Below are 25,558 nucleotides of genomic sequence, written 5' to 3' on the forward strand. Positions count from 1 at the left end.
TGAAATAACTTAAGAAATAGCAAAACATACATTTATTGAGCATCACCGGCTGCCTGCCAGGCAATTTCATTAGTGTAGCCCTCACACTCCTGACACAAACAGACTTTTGTCCCCACTTTGCAGATGAGGAAACGGGCTCAGAGGGCGGTGCCCAGGACCCACAGCCAACCTCTGTGCTCATCCCTCTCATCCACCCCTGAGGAGGAGGGGCGCTCCAGAGCCCAGCTGGCATCGGGACAGTTCCATGACAAAAAGCTCAGTGCCAGATCTTCACGTCCCCTCCCCAGGAGCAGGTGGCGAGGACGGAGGGCAGCACGGGGTGGTAGGTGGTGCCGACACAGGCCTGCGTGTGCCCCTGCAGCGTGCATGCCCGGCTGGCTGTGCGGAAGCTGTACATCAGGACCCGGCCATCGGCGCTGCCCGTCACCAGCAGGTCACCGCCTGGGGAACACTCGCAGCCCACTGAGTAGCCCTCCACCTGCAGAGAGTGACACAGCGGGTGAGCAGGCCACACCTGCTCCTGGGGCTGCCTGTCAAGTAGGGGTGAGGACACCCACTCTACAGCTGAGCAGGCTGAAGCTGTGAGGTGACGGAGCAGAGCTGGGCTTCGCACCTCATGTCCCTGAGGACGAAGCCCAAGTCCCACCCATGAGGCTGCAGAGCCCTGGTGCAGGCCCACGTCACAAGGCCAGTTCCGCAGATCCAGCTGGACCAGCTGCAGCCCAGCTGAGGGAGTCTGGCCTCAGCGACAGTCACCGAGCCTCTGGCCCCCTCCACCCCAGTAAGGCTGGCCTCAATGCAGAAAGAGAAGGATGCAGAAATGACAGCCGTGACATTCCGCCCTGCTCCTGCCCCCACCTCTGTGGCCTGTCGGTGTGAGCCAACTACTGCTTCTTGCCCAGTACCTGGGCCTAGGGTGAGGACCAGATGTGGCTCAGGGACTTGAAGAGACAGCAGGCCACATGGTATGTGCTCACCCAGGACACAGAAAGCAGGATCCGCCCAGACCAAGGCTCCATGCAGCCCCAGGCCCATGTCCACGACTGGCAGGCAGCTTGGGGCTGGGGCTCAGCATTCGCCTGGGGGACAAGGACAGAAGTACCTTGTGTCCTTCATAGCGCCGCCGTCTGCTCATCCGGTAGGGCCACACAGTGGAGAAAAGGGCCAGGTAGTTGCCATTGGTCTGTGCCAGGAACACGGGTTCCCTCGGGTGCAAGGCGAGGCTGGGGCAGGTGAATCTCTCCTGAGAACGGCAGGGCCACAAATAGGTCAGAGAAGACATCCCCACCCAGCACTCTGCTCCGGCACCTGGGGCCTGCTCCCAGACCCTAGCTAGGTGTCTACATGGGTTTTCTACTGCTGCCCTCACAAATCACCACAAGCTTGGTAGCTCAAGACACACACATTTTGCATCACACAGTCCTGCGGGTCAGAAGTCTGAAAGAGGCCTCGCTGGGCTGAACTCAAGGTGCTGGCAGGGCTGCACTCCTGTCTGGAGACTGGAGGGGAATCCAGCTTCCTCCCCATTTCCCAGCTTCTACAACCTGCCTGCATCCCTGTGGCAGGCAGGAAAATGCCCCCCAAAATATACCCACGTTCTAATTCCTGAGACCTGTGAATGTTACCTTACAGGGTCAAAACCAAGGGTCTCTGCAGCCATAATTAAGGACTCTGGGATAAAATGATGATCTATATTACACACTAAATGCAGTCATGTGCAGCCTTATAGAAAGGAAGCCAAGGCCAGGCGCGGTGGCTCACGCCTGTATCCCAGCACTTTGGGATGCTGAGGCAGGAGGATCTCTTGAGCCCATGCGTTTGAGACCAGCCTGGGCAACACGGCAAAATCTCATCTCTACAAAAAAAGAAAGAAAGTAACAAAGGGAAGGTGCAGAGATGTGACACACAGTGAAGGTGGCGTGAAGATGCTGGCTCTGAGGGCTGGAGAAATGCAGCCACAAGCCAGGAACACCAGCTGTCACCAGAAGCCCGAAGAGGCTGGGACGGAGTCTCCCCTCAACCCTCCAGACAGGGCACACCCTGCCAACACCTCGATTTCGGCCCAATCATACTTAACACTGATTAAGAACTTTGGGCCTCCAGAACTGTGAGAGAATAAGTTTGTGTTCTTTCCGCCACCAAGTTTGTGTAATTTATCACACAAGGATGGAAAAGGAATCTATATGGCCATCTCCCCACCTCCACAGTAAGCCCCCAGGGACAGCCCAGCCCAGTCCAGGGGCCCACCCAGCAAATATGCACGGTAAGTGAGGAGGGAAGGGGCCAAACGAGAAGAGAAGTACACAAGCCTCAAAACACAAGTGGTACGCGATCTCACCACTTCACTGACATGGTCCCACAGAAAGCACCCGAAAACCGTCCCCTCGAGCTGGCTTTACATTGTTCTAACCAATGTCCCTAGGCCACACTCTCTAAGTGAGCCCAAACTCAGAGGGCAAAGTGGGGAGCAGCAGGAAGGACAGCTGCAGGCTGATATGCCCATCACAGGCACAGAGGCTGGCGTGGCCAGATAATGAGCTCCCAGTGTGACGGTGCTGGGCAAGCACCTGCTCCCTCGGCAGACAGCATGGAGTGCAACTACAGGAGGGTCAGTAGTTCAGGCACAAGGCACCTTCATCTGCCTCACTTCCCCTGGGCTCCTGGAGGTAGGTCACCCTCAGAGGCCAGATGCGCCCCGCCAGCTCCCTTCCAGGGCCTGTCCTGACCAGTGGGTTGCACTGGGACACCCTGCAGTGAGGTCTAGAAACAGGTTTGCTCAGGGCCGCTTAGAACCCATTGAGAACAAGGAAAAGGCAGGGAGGAAAAGAAGGTGTACACGGGATATGTATTTCATGTACACCCACATATACACACATGACATAGCTTTAAATTCAGAGAGTCATCACAGGCTAGTTGAAATCTCAAAAGATGGTGGTAGTGGTGGTGGTGGTGGCGGTGGGGATGGTGATGGTATAATAGAGATGGTGGTGGTCACGGTCATGGTGGTGGTGGTGGAGATGCTGGTGACGGTGCCGACATAGTGTGGTGTTGGTGGTGGTATCGATAAGAGACGGTAGTGGTGACAGAGGTGGGGTGGTATAATGACAGCAGTGATGGCGGTGGTGGTGATAGATGCTGGTGACGGTGGTGTGATGCAGCTGGTGGTAGTGACAGAGATGATGGTGGTGCAGCAATACAGATGCCAGTGACAGTGAGGGTGGTGGAGATGGCAGAGGCGATGATGGTGATGGTGGTGGTGGGAATGAGAGTGGTGGTGGTGACAGTGATGATGACATTGGTGGTGCTGGGGACAAAGAGGGTGGTCGTGGTGATGGTGGTGATGACGATAATGGTAATGCTGGTGGGGATACAGATGCTGATGCTGACGGTGGTAGTGCTGGTAATAACGGTGGTGGCAGTGACAGTGGCGGTGCGGTGGTGCTGGTGAGGGTGGCGGTGCTGGTGAGGGTGGCGGTGCTGGTGAGGGTGGTGCTGGTGAGGGTGGCGGTGCTGGTGAGGGTGGCGGTGCTGGTGAGGGTGGTGCTGGTGAGGGCGGTGCTGGTGAGGGTGGTGGTGCTGGTGATGACAGCAGTGGTGGGAATAGAGTGATGCTGATGGTAGCACTGGTGGCGGTGATGGTGGCGATGACACGGTGGTGGTAGTGATGATGACAGTGGTGATGGTAATGACAGTTAAAGTTGGATAGAGCACTCCCTGTGCCTGGCACTGTGCTATACCCTTTACAAAAATTCTCTCTCTCTTAATTCTCAAAACTGTTTTTTTCATAAGGAAAGTAAGAATCAAACAGGCTAAATAGCAGGCCCAGGGCTCTCTGCCTGATAAGGTGCTAGTGAATCCCAAACCTTAATGCAGGTATTCTAACTGCGGGGCTCCTGTTCTGAACTCCTGGGCTCTACCACTTGCCAATGCCACTGAGGATCAGAAACCCCTTCTGAGTGGCTGATTGTGGCAGTGGAAGGGTGGGGTTTCTCAGGTTGCACGGCTGTGTTCCCCACTGATCTGGACTGATCTGCCCCCAGACCCTTACCTTGGTGGAGGAGCTGTGCTGGCACAAGAAGAGCACAGAGGAGGCTGCATCTGGAAGCCCACAGAAAGCTCTCCATGTGTGTGTGAGGCTGAGCCCTGCCTCTGCTACCCCTATCCTGAATATATCAGTCAAGTAAGTCCCCTCCCACGGAAGGGGCCTGGGACCTCAGACAGATCAGAACTACACGGATACACCCTGTGGCTGAAACTGACAGCAATGACAAATGAGATTTCTTACATGGAAAATCTGATTGGAGATTTTGGCAGAGGTCCGGAAATCCCAGGCAATAATGGTGCGGTCAGCCGAGTCCCGGGTGGAAGCATCCGTGCTGCTCAGGAACTCGGAGCCTTCCCGGAGGAACAGGATGTCTAAGGTCTGCTGAATGGTGGCCTTGTAGCTTCTCATCACCTGCAAGAGTGGACATCGGTCATGCTGGCAGGCCTGGGAGCACAGGACATGTGCCTGCCCAGGGAAGGCCAAGGACCCAGGGGACTGCGGGGCAGCTTTAGTGAAGTCTATGCTGGGCCACACACAACCAGGCTGAGCAGCCCAAGTCGTATGTGGAATCATAGACCCTCCTGCCCCAGGCCCAGGCCAGTGTCTGTCAACTTCTCAGCCCTGCTGCTCTATTGCCACATGAGTCTAGAGAGGCATTCCTACCGCCCCTTGAGAGCAGCAGGATCCCAAGAAAAGCACTAAGCGAAGGGCCCTTGACTTGCCAAGGGCACCTTGAGAGCATATTGACATCCATCAACACTGGGGTCATGTTTTGAGTGGGACTTGCTTCTGAAGACGTCACATAATTCACAGCTCGCCAAGTCCCAGACTGTTGTCCCTGGAGGAGCCCCGGTAATGCAGGAGCAAGTGTGCTTGGGGACCATAAAGCCAGAATCACAGGACATATTTTAGCTTGAACGACCCTTTATATTGTTTTAGCATCATCACTGACACTTCACAGTCTCCTGTCTCATAAACTAACTTTATTATCAAGCAGTTGTTTTGCTTTCATAGAGGATTTTTTCACATTCAGCCTCTGCTCTCAAATGTCCGGTTCTGGTGTGGAGAAGGGTCCCAATACCAGGACTAGCAAGTAGCTCCACTTAACAAACCCACAGAGGACAGGACTTTAATTACAACATGGAAATAAACGGCTGGGCACCCACATGCAGCAAGGTCTCAAATCCGTCACAGGGCCCAGCTGGTCCCTTTACCAGTTCCTGGGGTGCCACCATGTGGCTGCAGCATAAACAGTTCAGTCCTGGGCCCCGCCAGCTCAAACGTGAACCATCTTGACTTTTTAATTGGAGTTCATACCTTTCAAATTTTGGAGACATATTTTCTATCATCCTCCTTAAAATGTATACACGTCAAATTCACATTAACTGTAGAACTCCATAATTTCAGTTTACGTTAGAGGAGGAGGAGGAGGTTGAGACCCATTCTCCGGATGAGGTTCACTGAGCCCCAGGAAGAGGCAGAGATTGGCTCAAAGTCACATGGCCAGGGCACAGTGGAGCCTCTTCTGACTCCCACGGCTTCCCTGGGGCCGGCAGTTCATTCTCCTGCTGGCCAATTCCTGCCTCTGTAATTCTTGTGGGCAACAGATGACTCTTCCAAAGCAACCCTCAGCTAGGGAGATTTCAGAGCGGGCCCCCTGAAACCTAAAGAATGATCTAGGAGTGGGAAAAACAGTCCTCTGGATGCAGGACAGAGAGACCAGCTGCCTCACAGCAAGGCTGCCAGCCTTCCTCCTCACACTGCATTCAGCATGCCTGCGCCTGCTCTAACCTCCCACATGGCCTTGATACCACAGCCCCCACCAACCTCAACACCTCGATCCCTAAGAGGCTGACCCAGGGAAAGGATGAAGAAGATGATGGCCCTCCCTGCCACTCACTGAGTGCCTATGAGGTGCCAGCCCCTGGCTGGGAGGCTCACGTAAGTTATCTCACAACAAGCCCCAGAGGTAGCTTCTATCAGTGGGCATGTAGACTCAGAGAGAGAACTTGCCCAGGAGCTGATAACCACCTGCATGCCCCTGCCAACACACCACCTGCCTCCCAAGACAAACTTTTTGAGAACCAAAACCATTGTTCGGTACATTTTCTGAGAAGGGATGGAAATAGCCCAATTCATTAGGGTGTCATAAGAGTGAACGTCCAGGAAACAAGCCGTGTTACAGGTGATCCCCGCCAACAATGCAGCTGTAAGCGGAAGGTCGGCCTTTGAAGTGATAGCCCCCGAACATGATTTACTCGCCTTCACAACTGCTCGTGCCCCAGCAAAGAGCAGAGGAGCCATTATATGTCTAGCTGGTGGGTTTTATGGCAACCTTAATTACACCGACAGCTGGTGTGGGACGGTGCTACCAGGGCCTAACGAGCCGGATCCAAAAGGGAGGCTCACTCAGGCTCTTCTGGCAACTGTGGGCCCCTGGTGGAGAAGTAGGGACGTGGTCTTGGGGAAAATGGAAGATCGATCATGGTACATGCAGGGGTTATGTCCCTACAATCTGCCCACCACTCAGCGCACAGCACACCTGGGTGACTCTGGGCTGCTGCCAACTCGTCCAGAGCAGCCTTGGGTTCCTGCCACTTCCAGAGTGCATGGGGTTGGGGGTGCTCACTCAGCTCCAATCTTGGCCCACTGCTGATTTACTGAGTGCCTGAGGAGGGCTCGTTCCCTCCCTGGCTTAGCTTTTGAGTCATCAGCACAAGGGGCCTGAATGGACAACGACCTCACCTCTGAACCTCTAAGTACTACTGGTCCTCAGAAAGGACTGGCGGATGGACCCAGCTATACCTCACCCTATGCTGCCAGTCCTCTGCACCCAGACCTGAAGGACAGGAGGCGGGGAGGCGCTGCTCTGGGCTCACATGCAACCCTGTGCTCCCTTTGATGTCCACCTCGGCCACCTGCCTACGCCATAGGTCTGTGAGCTCCTGACACAGACGCTCTGCTGCCCACATTTCTGGGTCACTGTTGGCTAGCAGTAAGATGTGTTGAATTATGCTGGTTAAGTGAGTGCATAAACAAAAGGTCGACTACCTTAAAAGTAGCAATCCAGTGTCCTCTGGCTCCCAACAACATCCTGGCACGCAGGGCTGAGGCAACGCACAAAAGCCTTTGCCATTGGCTCTACCAGGACCCCTGGGGGAGATGACATTCACTCACAGGTCCTTCCCAAGGCCCTGAGTGAGCCAGCCCCTGTCCTGCCCCTCAGACACAGAGACAATGGAAAGCTGCTCCAAGACCTTGGTGGGAGGTGGGAGCACAGCAGGACTGTGCTCCGTGCTGCAGTCTCACAGGTGCCCAGAGGCAGGTGAGGCCTGGATGAGCAGGGGTCAGATGCCACGTGGGAGGGCCCAAGCCCTTAGGCAGACACTTCGGGGACCTGAGCCTGGCAGCCTATTACTGGCTGCATAATTTTGGGCAAGTAACTTCCCTCTCTGTTCTTCAGTCTCCACGCCTGTAAAGTGGGGTAACAACAAGACCTCCAGCTGAGGAAGTAAGGGTGACATTCCCCAACTAAATGCCCAGCACACCTGAGCCCGTTGTCGTAAACCTCCTCCCCACCTAGCTAGAGCGAGAGTCCCCAGGATGGAGCTGTGAGTTCTTGGGCAACTCCCAAAAGTAAATGTGTTGTCTTCTTCGAGTGCCAAGATGCAAGGCAAAGTGGAGGGGTGGCACAGGGCCCACTGCTTTGGTTTAAACTCGCAACAGCAGAAGTCGCCAATCACATAGGATGGTGGCTATCAAAACAACTGACATTTACATTAAACAAAGGAAACTATAACTATGAGAAGAAAACATGATTGAATTTCTCCACAACCTGGGACTAGGGGAAACTTTCCCAGCTATGACTCCAACACCAGAAGCAGTAAGAGAAAAGCTGAATAAATTGGACTATATAAAAACAATAATAACTGTTTTTAAAAACACTTTGGGGTGGCAAAAAGCAGCAAGTAAGTAAATAAATAATAAATAAGTAAAGTAAAAAAGACAAGTAGGAGAAATATTTGCAACTTCTATTACAGGCAAAAGTTGCTATCTGTAATACATAGATGGTCCCTAAAAATAGATGAAAAAGATTAATAGCTCTACAGAAAAATGAGCAAGATAAGTAAGCAGAACTCAGAGAAAAGGAAATGGTCCTTCTGCTTTGCTCATAACAAAAGCAATGCAAATGTCAATCACATAGAGATACCATTACTTGCGTATCAAATTAACAAAATCCAAAAGTTTTGCAGCACCCTTGTTAGGTGTCTCTGGGGGTGGTAGGTATCGACATATGGCTGCCAGAAATGCAAATGGCACAAGCCCTGTGCAGAAAGGATTTAGACAACTTTGAGCAAAATAACGTATGTATCGTTACTCAGCAATATGCATGACCCAGCAACCCCACTTCTAAGAAACAATCCTAAACTTACACCAGCAAAATCCCAAGGAGATATAAGCACAATGCCACTGAAAGCAGCACTATTTGTAAAAATAAAAAAGAGGGAACAACCCAATGTTCATCGAGAAAGGACTGGCTGAATAAACGTTAGTACATTAACACTCTGGACCACTATGCAGCTGTAAAAAAAGAATGAGGAACTTATCCTGCTATGGAGTGATCGCCAGGACACACTGTTCAGTGAAAAAAATGCAAAGTGGGAGAAAAAAATTGTGTAAAGTAAGTAGAAGAGGTGATAGGAACATGTGTGTGTTTGCTTCCACTAAGAAGCAGTGAGAAGATAAACTAGGAACTAAAATAAGTAAATAAATAAGATTGCCTTACGAGGAAGGGAGGGGAAAATAATGGGAGAGACAGGGTTAAAGGTAGAACATGGATGATTTCTCTAAATGTACCTTGTTTTGTAGATTTCTCTCTAGAACAGGGGTTACAAATTTTTTCTGTAAAGAGCCAGTCAAAATATTTTAGGTTTTGTAGGCCGTATATAGTCATTGTTATATACAATTCTCTGTGTGTGTGTGTGTGTGTGTGTGTGTGTGTGTGTGTGTGTGTGTGTGTTAGAGCTGATTAAAAATGTAAAAACCATTCTTTGCTCAAAGGCCATAAAAAACAGGTCACAGGCCAGATCAGGCCCATCAACTGTAGTATGCCAATCCTACCTCTGGATCCATGTACACACTTTATTTAATTATGCAAGAAAATTAACTTAAAAAGCAATCTCTATAATGTAAAAGCAAAATTAACCATGTATTGACTTGGTAGCTTAAATGCACAAATAAGATTTCTTTTAAAAGACCTGAAACACAGTAATTTAATGGTAAATCCTTAATTGAATATACGTTATTAATAGAAAACCAGCAATATGGTGGTAAATCCTAATTAGATACACATCATGAACAAAGAGAACTGCAAGAAATCTTAAAGTGTTTTCAGTCATTTCACTGTTAGTGTCAATATATATAAAAGAAATGTGTTAAAGTAGATGGAAATGTAAAATTTTTAGCATAAAAGATTTAAAAAATATAAAAACAAAAAAGTAAAGAAAATTCTGTAATCCTAAATTCGAATTGGAAAAATCAGTATAAACAACAATATATTTTGTCTTAACAACAAAAATGGTTCCCAGATCTGTCCACAGAAGGACTGTGGAAACAATCAGCAAACTCAGCACTTGGATTATGGTCCCTAAACCCAGCTAAACTGACCAGAAGTGACGCAGATAACAGACCAAGACATGCAAAGTTATCATAACTCTATAACATGTGCTTAAGAAGGTAGAGGAGAGGCTATGGTAAGCTGAGATATGGAAGAGTTTATATATATATATGTATAAAAACATATAGATATATATAAAGAATATATATATGGTCTTTGGATGTATGATTATATATACTATATATAAACATTATATATTATATATTGATATATAATGCATAAATATATATTATAGAAATATATTTATATATTATATATCAATATATAATTTATATACACATATAGTCTTTGGAGTCTTTGGATCATATGATCCAAAGAACACACACACACACACACACACACACACACAGACCATATGTATATACAGACTATATATATATGATACAAAGACTATATAATATGATCCAAAGAATATATATATGTATACATATTCATACACACACACTACATAGACTACATATATATAGATTATATATGATACAAAGACTATATATATAGATATAGAGATAGTCTTCCATATCTCTACTTACCATGTTTAGTCTCTTCTCTACCTTCTTAAACATGTGTTATGGAGTTATAATAACTTTTAATGAATCATATATACATCCATAATCCAAATCACACTTCTAGAGTTGAACTATACAATGTTTGGGATGAAAAATACATAAGATAGGATTAACAGCAAATGAGACACTGCAAAAGAAACCATTAATAAACTAGAAGACATAGCAATTAAAATTATACATGTACCAGATAGAAAAAAAAAATACTAAATTTTAAAATGAACAAATCTAATGTAAACTCAAAATGGAGTAAACCCACTATGCCTCTCTCTCTCTCTTTCCCCTATAAATAACAACAAAAAAAACTCTGGACAAAATTTTAAAAGCAACTACCTGAAGACTTTGAAAAGTCAATGAGAGCAGTAAGGCAGTACATAGTGGGCATGGACAGCAAAAATTCTAAAATAAATCCATCATTCTGGCCAAATGACCAATCTGAAGAAAAAATGAACAGATCTTTGGGAAATCTATGGGAAAATATCAAAAGCTTAAATATTTTTGTCAACAGAGCTCTTAATGGAGAAGATAAAGACAGCAGTACCCAAAAGAAAGAATATTTAAGGAAATATTGAGTAAATTGTTCCCAAATTTGGTTAAAGGCACAAATTTACAAAGTCAAGAGGCTCTGCAACCACAAAGAGGATAAATTAAAAAGAAGAAACACAATACAAACCAAGCTCTGCATATCCCAATCAAATTGCTAAAAACCTCAAAGAAAAAATCTTGACAGTGCCCCAGAAAAAAATGAAGAATTACCAGAGGAGAGCAATTTGAAATACCACACATTTTTCATCAGAAACTATGAAGACCAGAAGACAGTGGAACATACTGAAAGTGGTTAGTGTCAATCTAGAATTTTATAGACAGCAAAAATATCTTTCAGGAATAAAGATAAAATGAAGGCATTTACAAATGAAGAAGAACTAAGTGAATTTGCCATAAACAGACCTAATCTATCTAAAACAAATGCTAAAGGAAGTTCCTCAGGTTGATAGGAGCTAATGCCAGAGGAAAACCTGGAGCTTCAGGAAATGAAGAACAGCAACAAAAAATGGTAAATGATTAGGTAAATATAAAAAATCATTTTTCTTCACTTAAGTTATATGAAATATGTATGACTCTTGAAAACAAAAATTATAGCATTGTCTAGGAAGGGGATCTTCAATGCATGCAGATGTACTCCATATAACAATTTTAACATACAGGGTAGAGGGTAAAAACACTTATCTGGTTAGAAGAATAATACGTTTTGTTTGTTTGCTTGTTTGTTGTTTGAGATGGAGCTCACTCTGCCGCCCAGGCTGGAGTGCAGTGGTGCAATTTCAGCTCACTGCAAACTCTTGCTCCTAGATCCAAGTGATTCTCCTGCCTCAGCCCCTCAAGCAGCTGGGACTACAGGAGTGTGCCACCACGCCCGGCTAGTTTTTGTGTTTTCAGTAGAGACAGGGTTTCACTACACTGGCCAGGCTGCTCTCGAACTCTTGCCCTCAGGTGATCCGCCTGCCTCAGCCTCCTAAAGTGCTCAGATTACAGGTATGAGCCACCACACCTCGCCTGGCAGGATCATGTTTTACTTGAAGTGGTAAAATATTAACAATAGGTAGAACTGTGAAAAATTAGGCACGTATATTGTAGTCCTCACAGCAACAATTTAAAGGTATAATACAAAGAGATATAGGCAAAAAGCTAATAGATAAAATAATATAATAAAAAAATGTTTAATCCAAAGAAGGCAGGAAAAGAGGAAACAATAAAGAGAGGAGACATGTCAGGTGCAGTGGCTTATTATGCCTGTGGTCTCAGCCACCTGGGAAGCTGAAGTGGGAGGACTGCTTGAGCCCAGGAGGCCAAGGCTCCTGCAAGCTGTGATCACACAACTGCACTTCAGCCTGGGTGACAGAGCAAGATCCCATCTCATAAAAAAATAATAATAATAAAATGGTAAGCCAAATTCAACCCCAGCAGTAATTACATTAAATATAAATTGTCCAAAATCTCCAGCTAAAAGACAGATTGTCCAACTGGCTTTCAAATTAAAATTTTAAAAGATCCAACTGTATCTGGTTTACACGAAAGCCACCTTTTTTTTTATTGCATTTTAGGTTTGGGGGTACATGTGAAGAACATGCAAGATTGTTGCATAGATACACACATGGCAGTGTGATTTGCTGCCTTCCTCCCCTTCACTTATATCTGGCATTTCTCCCCATGGAAAGCCACCTTAAATATAATAAAATACATAGCTTACAGGTAAAAGGGTGAAAAAATATACCATATTAAAAATAACCAAATGAAGACTGGAGTGACCATATGAATAGCAGGCAAAGTAGACTTCAGAACAAGGAAAACTGCCAGGAATAAAAGGAATACAATGAAAAGATTAAAATGTCAATTTATCTAGTAGACATAACAACGTGAAATATGTATATACCTAATAACAGATTTTCAAAATACATGAAGCAAAAACTCACAGAATTGAAAAGAGAAACCATACAAATCCACAATTTTACCTGGAGATATTAACACTTCTTTCTTTACAATAAATAACACAAATATTGATCAGTGTATTAATGTGAGGAAACTACACAAACCAGGAAAGGAATCATCAAAAGAGAAAAAGCAAAAAAAATGCCAAGTTTCACATAGGGCTAGGAATCATTCATATTCCCATCAGTCAGAGGGGGAAAACCTTGAAATGCACAGGGCACTGGATAGAGTATTCACAAGAGTATTGCCTCAGAAATGAGGCAAAATTAGCCCTAAAGGCTGTTTTGGTTCCATCAAACAAAGCCTAACAGCAAGCCTCAGAAATATCAAAACATTATCAAGCAACACAACTACATCCAAAAAATCTCTCAAAATATGCAAAGGAACAACAAAATATTGAGTACCTAACCAGTAAATTCACAATGTCTGGCAGCCAATCAAAAGTTACCAGACCTGGAAAGAGGTAGGAAAATACTTCCCATAATGGAAAGAAAAAAAACCATCTGTCAGTAGAAACAGAACCATGAGCGACACAAATGATAGAATAAATAGAAAAGAGGCCAGCTGTGGTAGCTTATGTCTATAATCCCAGAACTTTGGGAGGCTGAGGCAGGTGGATCACCCAAGGTCAGGAGTTCTAGACCAGCCTGGCAAACATGGTGAAACCCCATCTCTACTAAAAATACAAAAAAATTAGCTGGGTGTGGTGGCATGCCCCTGTAATCCCAGCTACTCAGGAGGCTGAGCCAGGAGAATTGCTTGAACCCAGGAGGCGGAGGTTGCAGTGAGCCAAGATTAGGCCACTGCACTCTATCCTGGGTGACAGAGTGAGACTCAGTCTCAATAATAATAATAATAATAGATAGAAAAGAACAATAAATCAGTTAGAACTATATATTGTATGATCAAGAAGGTAGAGAACAGTATGAGAATGTTAAGGATAATACACACAAAAGACATTTTTTAAAAACCCAAATCAAACATGTAGAAGTGAAATAAAATAATGCCTGCCATTAATAGATTAGAAATTACATAAAATATGATTACTAAATTTGAAGACATATGGAAGAACAGAAGATCAGTGAGGTATGGAATAAATCCAAAAAACCTGAATATGAATGGAAGTGAAACAGGGGGATGAGGGGTGGGGTTTTGAGGACAAACAAAATTGAAAAACTATGAACAAAAATTTTCCAAATTTGATTAAAACTATAAACCTGGCTAGGCACAGTGGTTCACGCCTGTAATCCCAGCACTTTGGGAGGCTGAGGCGGGTGGATCACAAGGTCAGGATTTGAGACCAGCCTGGTGACACAGTGAAACCCCAACTCAACTAAAAATACAAAAAATTAGCTGGATGTGGTGGTGTGCACCTGTAATCAAGCGAGCTACTCAGGAGGCTGAGGCAGGAGAGCCGCGTGAACTCAGGAGGCGGAGGTTGCAGTGAGCCAAGATTGCGACATTGCACTCTGGCCCAGGTGACAGTGCAAGACTCCGTCTCAAAAAAACAAAAACAAAACAAAACAAAAACTGCAAACCCACAGATAAAGGAAGCAGAGAGAAAATTACACCAAGATCCATCATTTAAATTGCTTAAAGCCAATTTAAGAGAAAAATCTTAAAAAGCAGACAGAGAAAAGATACATTACATACAGAAAAACAAAGATAAGAAATACAGCAGACTTCTCATTGGAAACAGAGCAAGCTAGTGACAATAGAGTGTTTAAAGTACTGGAGGAAAAAATATATTACCAACCCAAAATTCTTTACCTAGCATAAATATTTTTAGACAAAAGACAAAATAAAAACTTTTTTGGGCAAACAAAAACTGAAATAATTTATCACTAGCAGACCAAAAATACATGAAATGTTAAAGGAAGTCCTTAAGGCACAAAGAAACTGATACAATTTTACACACAAAAATGAAAAGCAATGGAAATAGTAAATATGTAGGAAAGTAGATGATACTCTTTTGTTATTAAAATATTTTTGAAATGATTGGCTAGTCCCAGCATGAATAGTAACAATGTATTATGGAGACTGTAAGAGTGACAACTGTACGCCAATAACAGCACAAAGGCCCTGAGGGGAGAAAGTGAAAACCTGGATATCGCTATAAGGCTCTTACAGAAAAAGAGGTATAATATGACTTAAAGGCAGATAATCGTTTAAAAAAAACAAACCCCACAACACAGAGCCACAGATGATAAAGTAACAAAAAAGATAAAGATGAAATCATAAAAATTCTGAATTGATCCAAGAGAAAGAAAAAGGTTGGGGGAAAAGAGATGGAACAAATAAAAAAAAAATAGCAAAGTGGCAGATTTAAACCCAACCGTATTAATAATCACAAGAAATTACAACAGGACAAATACCCTAGTTCAAAGCAAGAGATTGTTAGAAAGGTTTAAAATACAGAAGTAAGATCCAGCTATATGCTGCCTCAAAGAAACCCACTTTAAATATAAAGACACAAATAGGTTAAAAGTAAAAAAGATATGCCATGCTAACAATAATCAAATTAAGCCAGAAATGTCTATATTAATATTGAAGTAGATTCCAAAGTAAAGAATAAAGGGATAAAGAGCATCTTTTCAAAGCTGAGCACAGTGGCTCACACCTGTAATCCTACCACATTGGGAGGTCAAGGCAGGAGAATCAGTTGAGCTCAGAAATTTGAGACCAGCCTGGGCAACATAGTGAGACCCTGTTTCCAAAAAAAAAAAAAAAATAGGGTCTTTTCACAATGATGAAAGAATCAATTCACTAGGAGAACATAATAATCCTAATTGTGTATGCACCTAGTAAAAACTTCAAAATAAATGTAGGAAAACGAACAACTAAAAAAGGAAGTAGACAAATCCACTCTTATAGACACAAATCGCGAGCCTTGTCTCAGTGCATTCCTGCTGCTATGATAAAATACCTTAGACTGGGTAATTTATAAGTAATAGAAATTTACTTCTCCCATTTCTGGAAGCTGGGAAGTCCAAGATTGAGGTGCCGGCAGATTCAGTGTCTGGTGAGGGCTTGCACTTTCTTGCTGTATCCTCACATGGCAGAAGAGATGGAAGAGCAAAAAGGGCCCACCTCATTCCCTCCAATCCTTTCATAAAGGCATTAACTACACTAACAAAGGTGGAGCCCTCATGACCCAATCACCCCTTTAAATGCTGCACCCCATAATATCATTCCTTTGGGGTTTAAGTTCCAACATATAAATTCTGGAGGGATACATACATTCAAAGTACAGCACAGCTGCTCTTATAGAATAGACAGAAAAATCAGAAAGGATATAGAAAATTTAAATAACACTATCAACCAACTTGATGTAACTGACATTTATAGAACACTGCACCCAACAACAGCAGAACACACATTCTTTTCAGTGCACACAGAACATTTACCAAGATAGACCATATTTTAAAACATCAAACAAATCTAAATAAATTTAAAAGAATTCAAATATACAATGTAAGTACTGTGACCACAATGGAATTGAATTAGAAATAAGTAACAAAGAGGCATCTGAGAAATTCCCAAGTGTTTGGAACTATTGAGCACACTTCTAAATAAATCATGCATCAGGAAAAAACCAAAAAGGAAATTAGAAAGTATTTTGAACTGAATAAAGATGAAAGTGCAGTATGTCAACAGGTTGTGCAGTGCTGCTGAAACACCCAGAGAAATATCAATAGTATTGAACATCAATATTAGAAAAGAAAAAAGGTCTCAAAACCATGGCCTCAACTTCCACTTTAAGAAACTAGAAAAAGAAAATAAAACTAAATTCAAGGTTTTTGTGAAAGAAAGGGAATAAGATAGGAAAAGAAATCAATGACTTCCATAAAAAGAAAGGAAACAGAGTGAAAGACAATGAAACCAAAATCTGATACTTGAGCAATAAAATTTATAAACCTCTAGCTAGACTGATCAGGGTAAAAAAGAGAAGACATAAATCACCAATATCAGCACTGAGAGAAATGAGGTGATTCACTACAAATTATACAGATTTTTTAAAATAATGTTATAATACAATTTATGCCAAAAAATTGGACAACTTTGATGAACAAATTTCTTGAAAGACACAAGGTACCAAAAGTCACTCAGAGATAAACAGGAAATCAGAATAGCCCTATATTTGCTAAGTAGATTTTATTTAAAATTTCAAATCTTCCCACAAGGAAAATTTCAGGCCAAGATGCCTTCATTAGTGAATGCTAGCAAACATTTAAGGAATAAATAATGTCAATTTTTACACAAACTCTTCCAGAAAACTGATGAGAAATGAACATTTCTCAATTCATTCTACGGGGCCAGAATTACCCTGATATCAAACCCAGACAAAGGTATTACAATAAAAAAATGTTCAGATCAATAACCCTCATAAACATAGATGCAAAAATTCCTAACACAACTTTAACTGATATAATTCCAAAATATACAAAGGGAATAATATATCATGATCAAGTAACATTTATCCCAGAAATGCAAGGCTGTTCTAATATTTGAAAATCGATCAACGAAATACACTGTATTAACAGAATAAGAAAAAAAAAACCACATATGAACATTTCAATAAATGGAAAAAGGCATTTGACAAAATCTAACATTCATTCATGATTTTTAAAAAACTCTCAGCAAACTAACAATAAAAGGGAGTGTATTCGAACTGATAGGGACATGTATAAAATAACTAGTTAACATCATATGTAACTGAAAAAGAATGAATACTTTCCCTCTAAGATCAGAAACAAGGCAAGAACATACACTCTCACCACTTTTAGACAACATTGTTCTAGAGGTCTGAGCCAGTGCAATAGGAAATAAGAAAGGAAGGAAGGGAAGGAGAAAAGGAGGAAGGGAGGGAAGGATGAACAGACAAAATAGATGATAAGTAGAGGGAGGGAGGGAGGGAGGGAGATAGGTAGATAGATGATAGATAGATAGATAAGATAGATAGATAGATAGATAGATAGATAGATAGATAGATAGATAGATAGATAGATAGATAGATAGACAGAAGATAGAGACAGATAAAGTATCCAGATTGGAGAAGAACTAAACCTGACTTTATTAACAGACAACATTTCTACATAGAAAATCCAATAGAAATCTACCAAGAAACAACCAGAACTAACAAATGAGTTTAGAAGAGTTATAGAATTCAAGGTGGATATTCACATAGCCACAGTTTTTCCATATACTAACCATGAACAACCAGAAATTTAAATTTTAAAATACCACTTACAATAGCATCAAAATATAAATACTTAGGATAAATCTGACAAAAAATGTGAAAGATCTATACTATGAAAACTACAAAACATTGGTGAGAAAAATTAAAGATTTAAGTAAATAGAGAAGTATACTATGCTTATGGGTTGAAAGAAAGAAAACTGTTAACAGTTCAGTTCTTTCCCAAATTGCTCTACAGACGAGATGCAATATCATTGAAAGTTCAGCTGGGTTTTTTGCATAAATTGGCAAAACAATTATAAAATTGAAATGTAAATACAAAGAACCTAGAGTAGTCAAACCAATTTTGAAAAAGAACAAAAGTGGAAGGCTTATACTCGCTGATTTAAAGTCTCATTATCATACTAGAATGATTAAAACAATGGTATAAAGATAGACAAATAAATCAGTGGGGCCAGTGTGTTGGCTCACACCAGTAATCCCAGTGCTGTGGGAGGCCAAGGTGAGAGGATCACTTGAAGCCAGGAGTTTGAGACCAGCCTGGGCAACATGGTTAGACCCTGTCTCTACAAAAACATTTTATTTAATTTTTTATTGAGACGGTGTCTCATTCTGTCGCCCAGGCTAGAGTGCAATGGTGCAATCTCAGCTCACTCCAACCTCCGCCTCCCAGGTTCAAGTGAATCTTCTGCTTCAGCCCTCCAAGAATCTGGGATTTTAGGCATCTGTCACCACATTTGGCTAATTTTTGTATTTTTAATAGAGACAGGGTTTCACCATGTTGGCCAGGCTGGTATTGAATTCCTGACCTCAGGTGATCCACCCATTTTGGCCTTCCAAACTGCTGGAATTACAGACAGGAGCCACCAAGCCTGACCAAAAAAAATTTTTTTAATTAGCTGAGTGTGGCAGTGCACACTTATAGTCCCAGCTGTTCAGAAGACCGAGGCAGAAGGATCGCTTGAGCCCAGAAGTTCAAGGCTACAGGAGCCATGATCATGCCACTGCCTGGATGACACAGGGAAACCTGCTTCTAAAAATTAATTTTTTTTTGACATGGAGTCTCACTCTGTCACCCAGGCTGGAGTACAGTGGTATGATCTCAGCTCACTGCAACCTCTGCTTCCTGGGTTCAAGCAATTCTCCTGCCTCAGCCAGGACTACAGACACACACCACCACACTCAGCTATTTTGTGTACTTTTAGTAGAGACAGGGTTTTGCCATTTTGGCCAGGCTGGTCTCGAACTCCTGACCTCAAGTGATCACCCACTTGGCCTCCCGAAGTGCTGGGATTATAGGCATGAGCTACCGTAACTGCTTACAAAAATTTTTCTTTTAATTAAAAAAAAACAGAAATCAATGAAACAGAAGAGAGAGTACAACAATAGACCTACATATATTTAGCCAATTGATTTCCCACAGAGATGTAAAGGCACAGATATTGATTTCAACAAATGCTGCAGAAATGTGATTATTCACAGGCAAAAACATGAAACTACATCCATACCTGTATCATACACAAAAATTAATACTAAATAAGATCACAGGCTTTAATATGAAACCCAAAGCTATACAACTTCTAGAAGTAAACATAGAGGCACAAAAATTTTGAAGGTAATGGATGCATTATTTGAGAGTGGTATTTCACGGATGTACAAATATGTCAAAAAACTGTATGTTTCGAATATGTGCAGCTTGTTGTATGTCAACTGTATTTCCATAAAAGTATAAACAGGGCAGGACATGGCAAAAATGAAGGCAAAACAAAGACATTTTTGATAAACAAAAACAGAGAATCGCCTACCACAAATCTGTAGTAAGAAATGCTAAAGGAAGTTCTGAAGCCTGGAGAGTAATGATACCAGACTGGCACTTAGATCAACAAGAAGAAATGAAGACACTACAGCCATTAAAAAATAAAGTTAAAAACAATTTTAGGGCAACACGAGAAGCAAGACAAAAATGTCCATTCTCACAAATTCTATTCAATATTGTACTGAAGGTTCTAGTCCTTGTAATATACCAAGAAAAAGAAATAATTGCATACACATTAGAAAGAAAGCTGTAAAACTGTATAGACAACATGATCATGTAAATTAAAATTTCTAAATAATCTATGAAAATGCTACAAGGACTAGAAGTGAATTTAGTAAGGTCACATGATACACAGTCCATATAAAAAAGTCCTTTATCTTGCCTGATTGTTCTGGCTAGGACTTCCAGTACTAGTTGAATTAGGAATGCTGACAGTGGACACCCTTGTCTTATTCCAGTTCTCAAGGGGAATGCTTCCAGTTTTTGCCCATTCAGTATGATGTTGGCTGGGGGTTTCTCTTATTACTTTAAGGTATGTTCCTTCAAGGCCTAGTTTCTTAAGGATTTTTATCATGATAGGATGTTGGATTTTAATAAAAGCTTTTTCTGTGTTTATTGAGATTATCATATAGTTTTTGTTTCTAATTCTGTCTATGTGGTGAATCACATTTATTAATTCACATATATTGAACCAACCTCACATCCCAGGGATGAAGCCTACTTGATCATGGTGAATTAACTTTTTGATGTGCTACTGATTTGGTTTACTAGTATTTTATTAAGGATTTTTGCATCTATGTTCACCAGGGATACTGGCCTGTAGTTTACTTTTTTCATGCCAAGTTTTGGTAGGAGATGTTGGCTTTGTACAATGAGTCAGGCAAGAGAAATAAAGAGCATCGAGATAGGAAAAAAAGAGGCCAAACTATCTTTCTTTGCAGATGATATTATTCTATACCTAGAAAACCCTCAAGACTACGCCAAAGGCTCCTGGAACTAATAAATGACTTCCGTAAAGATTCAAAATTAAAAAAAAAAGTCAATGTACAAAAATCTATAGTGTTCCTATACACTAATAACATTCAATCTGAGAACAAATCAAGAATATAATCCCATTTACAGTAGCCATAAAAAAAACCCACAAATACCCAGGAATGCATCTAACCAAGATGGTGAAAGATCTCTACAAGGAGAACTACAAAATACTGCTGAAAGAAATCATAAACTACACAAACAAATGGAAAAACATTCCATACTCATGGACTGGAAGAAACAATATCGTTAAAATGGTCATATTGCCCAAAGCAATCTACAGATCCAATGCCATTCCTATCAAACTACCAATGTCATTTTTCACAGAACCAGAAATACTACTCTAAAATTCATGTGGAACCCAAAAAGAGCCCAAATAGTCAAAGCAATCTTAAACAAAAAGAACAAAACTGGAGGCATCATTATTACTTGACTTCAAAATATACTATAAGGCTAAAGTAACCAAAACAGCATGGTACTGCACAAACACAGACACATAGCCCAATCAAACACAATAGAGAACCCAGAATAAAGCTGGACACCTGCAGCCATCTGATCTTCAACAAAGTCAACCAAAATAAGCAATGGGGAAAGGATTCCCTATGCAATAAATGGTGCTGGGATAGATGGCTAGCCAGATGCAGAAGAATGAAACTGGCCCTGCCTTTAACCATATGCAAAAATTAACTCAAGATTTAAATGTAAGACCTCAGACTTTAAGAATCCTATTTAAAAAAAAAAAAAACCTAGGAAACATCATTTTGGACATGAGCCTTAAGAAAGAATTTATTGCTAAGTCCTCAAAAGCAACTGCAACAAAAACAAAAATTAACAAGTAGGACCTAATTAAAACAAAGAGCTTCTAAAGAAACTATCTACAGAGTAAACAGACAACCTACAGAATAAGAGAAAATATTTGTAAACTATGCATCTGACAAAGATCTAATATCCAGAATCTATAAGAAATTTAAACAATTGAACAAGCAAAAAACAAATAACCCCATTAAAAATGGGCCAAAGACATGAGCAGACACTTCTCAAAAGAAGACATAGAGGCAGACAGCAAATATGAAAAAATGTTCAACATCACTAGTCAGCAGAGAAATGCAAACCAAAATCACAATGAGATAACTTCTCACACCAGACAGCATGGCTATTATTAAAAAGTCAAAAAACAACAGGTGCTAGCAAGCCTGCAGAGAAAAGAAAACACCTATATTCTGTTGGTGGGAATGTAAGTTATTTCAGCCATCGTAGAAAGCAGTTTGTAGGTTTCTCAAAGAACTTAAAACAGAACTACCATTTGACCCAACAATCCCACTATGGGTATATATCTGAAAGGAAATGGTATTCTACCAAAGAGACACATCCACTCACATGTTCATCATAGCACTATTCACAATAGCAAAGACATGGAATCCATCTAGGTGCCCATCAGTGGTAGACTGGATATAGAAAATGTGGCAAATATATACCATGGATTACTATATGCAGACATAAAAAAGGTTGAAATCATGTCCTTTGCAGCAATATGGATGAAGCTGGAGGCCATTTTCCTAAGCAAATTAATGCAGGAACAGAAAACCCAATACTCCATGTTCTCACTTATAAGTGGAACCTAAACTTTAGGTACTTGTGGAAACAAAGATGTCACAAAAGACACTGCAGTCTAGAGGGTGAAGAGAGGGAGGGGGCAAGGGTTGAAAAACTAACTATTGAGTACTATGCTCAGTACCCGGGTGAAGGGATCAATCATACCTGAAACCTCAAGATCATGCATTATACCCAGGTAACAAACCTGCACATGTATCCCCTGAATCTAAAATAAAAGTTGAAATTATTTTTTAAAAAATAAAGTTAACAGTATTCCTATATACTAATACCAAACAACAGGAAAATGAAATAAAAAATAAAATTCCACTCACATTAGTATCCAAAAACATGAGAAACTGAGGAATAAATTAATATAACATGTGTAACATTAAACACTGAAAACTACAAAACACTGCTGACAAACTAAAGAAGATCCAAAGAAATGAAAAGATGGACTACGTTCATGGATAAGAAGATTCAACATTATTAAGATGACAGTTATCCCCAAATTGATCTACAGATTGGACATAATCAATATCTTTGTAGAAAAACATAAGTTGATTTTAAAGTTGAAATAGGAATGTAAATAACTTAGAATAGCAAGAAAAATCTTGAAAAAGGAAAACGAAGTTTGAGGCTTAAACTTCTCAATTTCAAAAATTATTATAAAGCTACAATAACCAAAAGAGTATGGTATTGGTAAAATGATAGCCATATCAATCAATAGAATAGAATTGACAAGCCAGAAAGAAATCCTTATGCGGCAAACTGATTTTCCACCAATGCTCCAAAAACAATCTAACGAGGAAATATAATGTCATTTCGACAAATGGTGCCAGAACAACTGGGTATCCCACATAGCAAAAGAAATAAATAACCATCAAATCTTATCTTACACCATAAACAAAAATTAACTGAAAATATACCATACTCCTGAATAAATGTACAACAAAAACTCTATGAAACTTCTAGAAGAAGATATAGGAGAAAATCTTTGCAAACTTAGGATAGGTAAAGATTTCTTAGACCACAAAAAACTATGTAATAGGATAAAATAATTCCAGAATATATAAAGACTCTTAGAACTCAGTAATAATAATACATTTATATAGGCAAAGAATTTAAACAGCTCCTTCACAAAAGAAGACATTCAAATGGTCAAGAAGTCCACAAAAAGATAGTCACCATCATTAGTCATCAGGGAGAAGAAATTAAAGCCACAATCAGATACCACTACACACCCACTAAAATAACTAAAATGAAAAAGATTGGCCAGGGGCGGTGGCTCACGCCTGTAATCCCAGCACTTTGGGAGGCAGAGGTGGGTGGATCACGAGGTCAAGAGATCGAGACCATCCTGGTCAACATGGTGAAACCCCATCTCTACTAAAACTACAAAAAATTAGCTGGGCATGGTGGCGCATGCCTGTAATCCCAGCTACTCAGGAGGCTGAGGCAGGAGAATTGCCTGAACCCATGAGGCGGAGGTTGAGGTGAGCCGAGATCGCACCATTGCACTGCAGCCTGGGTAACAAGAGTGAAACTCCATCTCAAAAAAAAAAAAAAAGATTGACAACTCCAAGTGTTGGTGAGAATGTGAGGTAACTGACACTTTCCCACACTGCTGATGGAAATGCAAAATGGTACACCACTTTGGAAACAGTCTGGTGACTTATTATAAATTTAAATATATACATATACTATGCCACTTAGCAATTCCACTCTCAGTTATCTACCCAAAGAAATGAAAATGTATATTCACACACAGACCTGCTCATGAATGTTCACAGCAGCTTTACTCGTAACAGCCAAAAACTGGAGACAACAAAAAACATCCATCCACAGGTGACTGGATAAACAAACTATGGTATGTCCATACAATGGAATACGACTCAGCAACAAGGAGCGCTGATACATACAATAGGAAAGAGCCCTGGAAGCAGAAGCAGACTCACAAGCTCCCCCAGTGACCTGCTATAAGATGAAACTATCAGTTCATAAGACATACAGAAGGAATAGAGGAATCAGTTAAATTATACCAGAGGGATACAGTCAGAAGATATAGAACAAAGAACTGATTTATTACCCAACAAATAAGTTATGAGAAAAAGAAAGTAGGAAACGAATCTATAGGCTTAAGAGACTTAGCAATCAAATGTTAGGGTCCTGATTTCCACAAGACACTGTCTAAAGCAAATTATGAGGCAATCAGGGAAATATGAACATGGATTAGAGAGTTGATGATATTAAGGAATTATTGCTAAATTACTAGATAGGATAATAGTTTTTTAATCCCACATCTTCTAAAGAAACAAAAGTATTTACAAATAAAGTGATAGGATATCTGGGATCTGCTTCAAAATAATCCGTGGTGAGGGTAGGGAGGGCAGAGACTGTTGGGAAATGGGTAGGATTATAGATAAAATAAGCATGGCCATAATTTCATAATTGTTAAAACAAGATGCTGGTTGCATAAGGTTCATTAATTAATCTTTCTACTTTGGCATATATTTAGATTTTTCAATAATAAAAAGTTTCTTTAAAGTGCTCTGAGGGAAGGAATCAGCTCCACAAATGTTAACGCTTCTTCCTATCAGCTGGGACTGAAATAGTAAGCAGAGTGGGGAGCAACTGAAATCAAACCATGGGCACAGAACAGACACAATGAAAGCAAATTACACCTGTGGTAGCATACCTCTGTCCCATCTGTCCAGAATCCAACTCCACTCTGCCAACGGGAATCCAGCAGTCTTTGGGGATTGGGCCAGGACTGGGGACAAAGTCGTATTGAGTACGTGAAATCCAGGAGCCCAGCAATTCTCCTACTTAGGTGCCAGTGGTTTCTATAGAAACCACCAGAGAAATGACACTTCTGAGAGCACAAAGCATCTCCACTGGCCACCACTGGCTTTGTTCACACTTGCCCATCAGCATCTGAGATCCAGCCTATCAAAGTGGCCCTCACGGCTCACTTTTAAATAGGCACAGCTCATTATATAAAGCACCTGCTTTCAAATGTTCCCAAGGAAACAGAGGCCCCAAGACACCCCTCTCTAAATTCATTAGCATTTAATACTCCTTAATGAGGCTTAAAGATGGCATGCTTTAATAGCCACATACAGGGGCGGAGTGGGGGACACCTTTCC

The 25,558-nt window shown here is 41.5% G+C and overlaps 1 protein-coding gene across 3 annotated transcripts in view; it reads right to left on the bottom strand.

The window, feature by feature from the left end:
* WDR25 (WD repeat domain 25) overlaps positions 1-25,558 on the bottom strand; it is a 152,360-nt gene continuing 126,802 nt past the window's right edge. For 2 of the 3 annotated variants that reach the window (XM_017528118.2, XM_017528120.2), the window contains exons 5-7: positions 4,286-4,456; positions 1,103-1,243; positions 8-478 (exon numbers count right to left, since the gene is read on the bottom strand). In XM_017528118.2, the coding sequence (XP_017383607.1) occupies positions 257-478; positions 1,103-1,243; positions 4,286-4,456 (534 nt within the window). In that variant the 3' untranslated portion in view covers positions 8-256. Of the gene's footprint in view, positions 479-1,102; positions 1,244-4,285; positions 4,457-25,558 lie in introns of all 3 variants that reach the window. The other variant, XM_017528119.2, reaches the window with a different exon arrangement.

Source organism: Cebus imitator, unplaced genomic scaffold (genome assembly GCF_001604975.1).
Source record: "Cebus imitator isolate Cc_AM_T3 unplaced genomic scaffold, Cebus_imitator-1.0 Scaffold52, whole genome shotgun sequence".
In the NCBI taxonomy this organism is placed as follows: Eukaryota; Metazoa; Chordata; class Mammalia; order Primates; family Cebidae; genus Cebus; species Cebus imitator.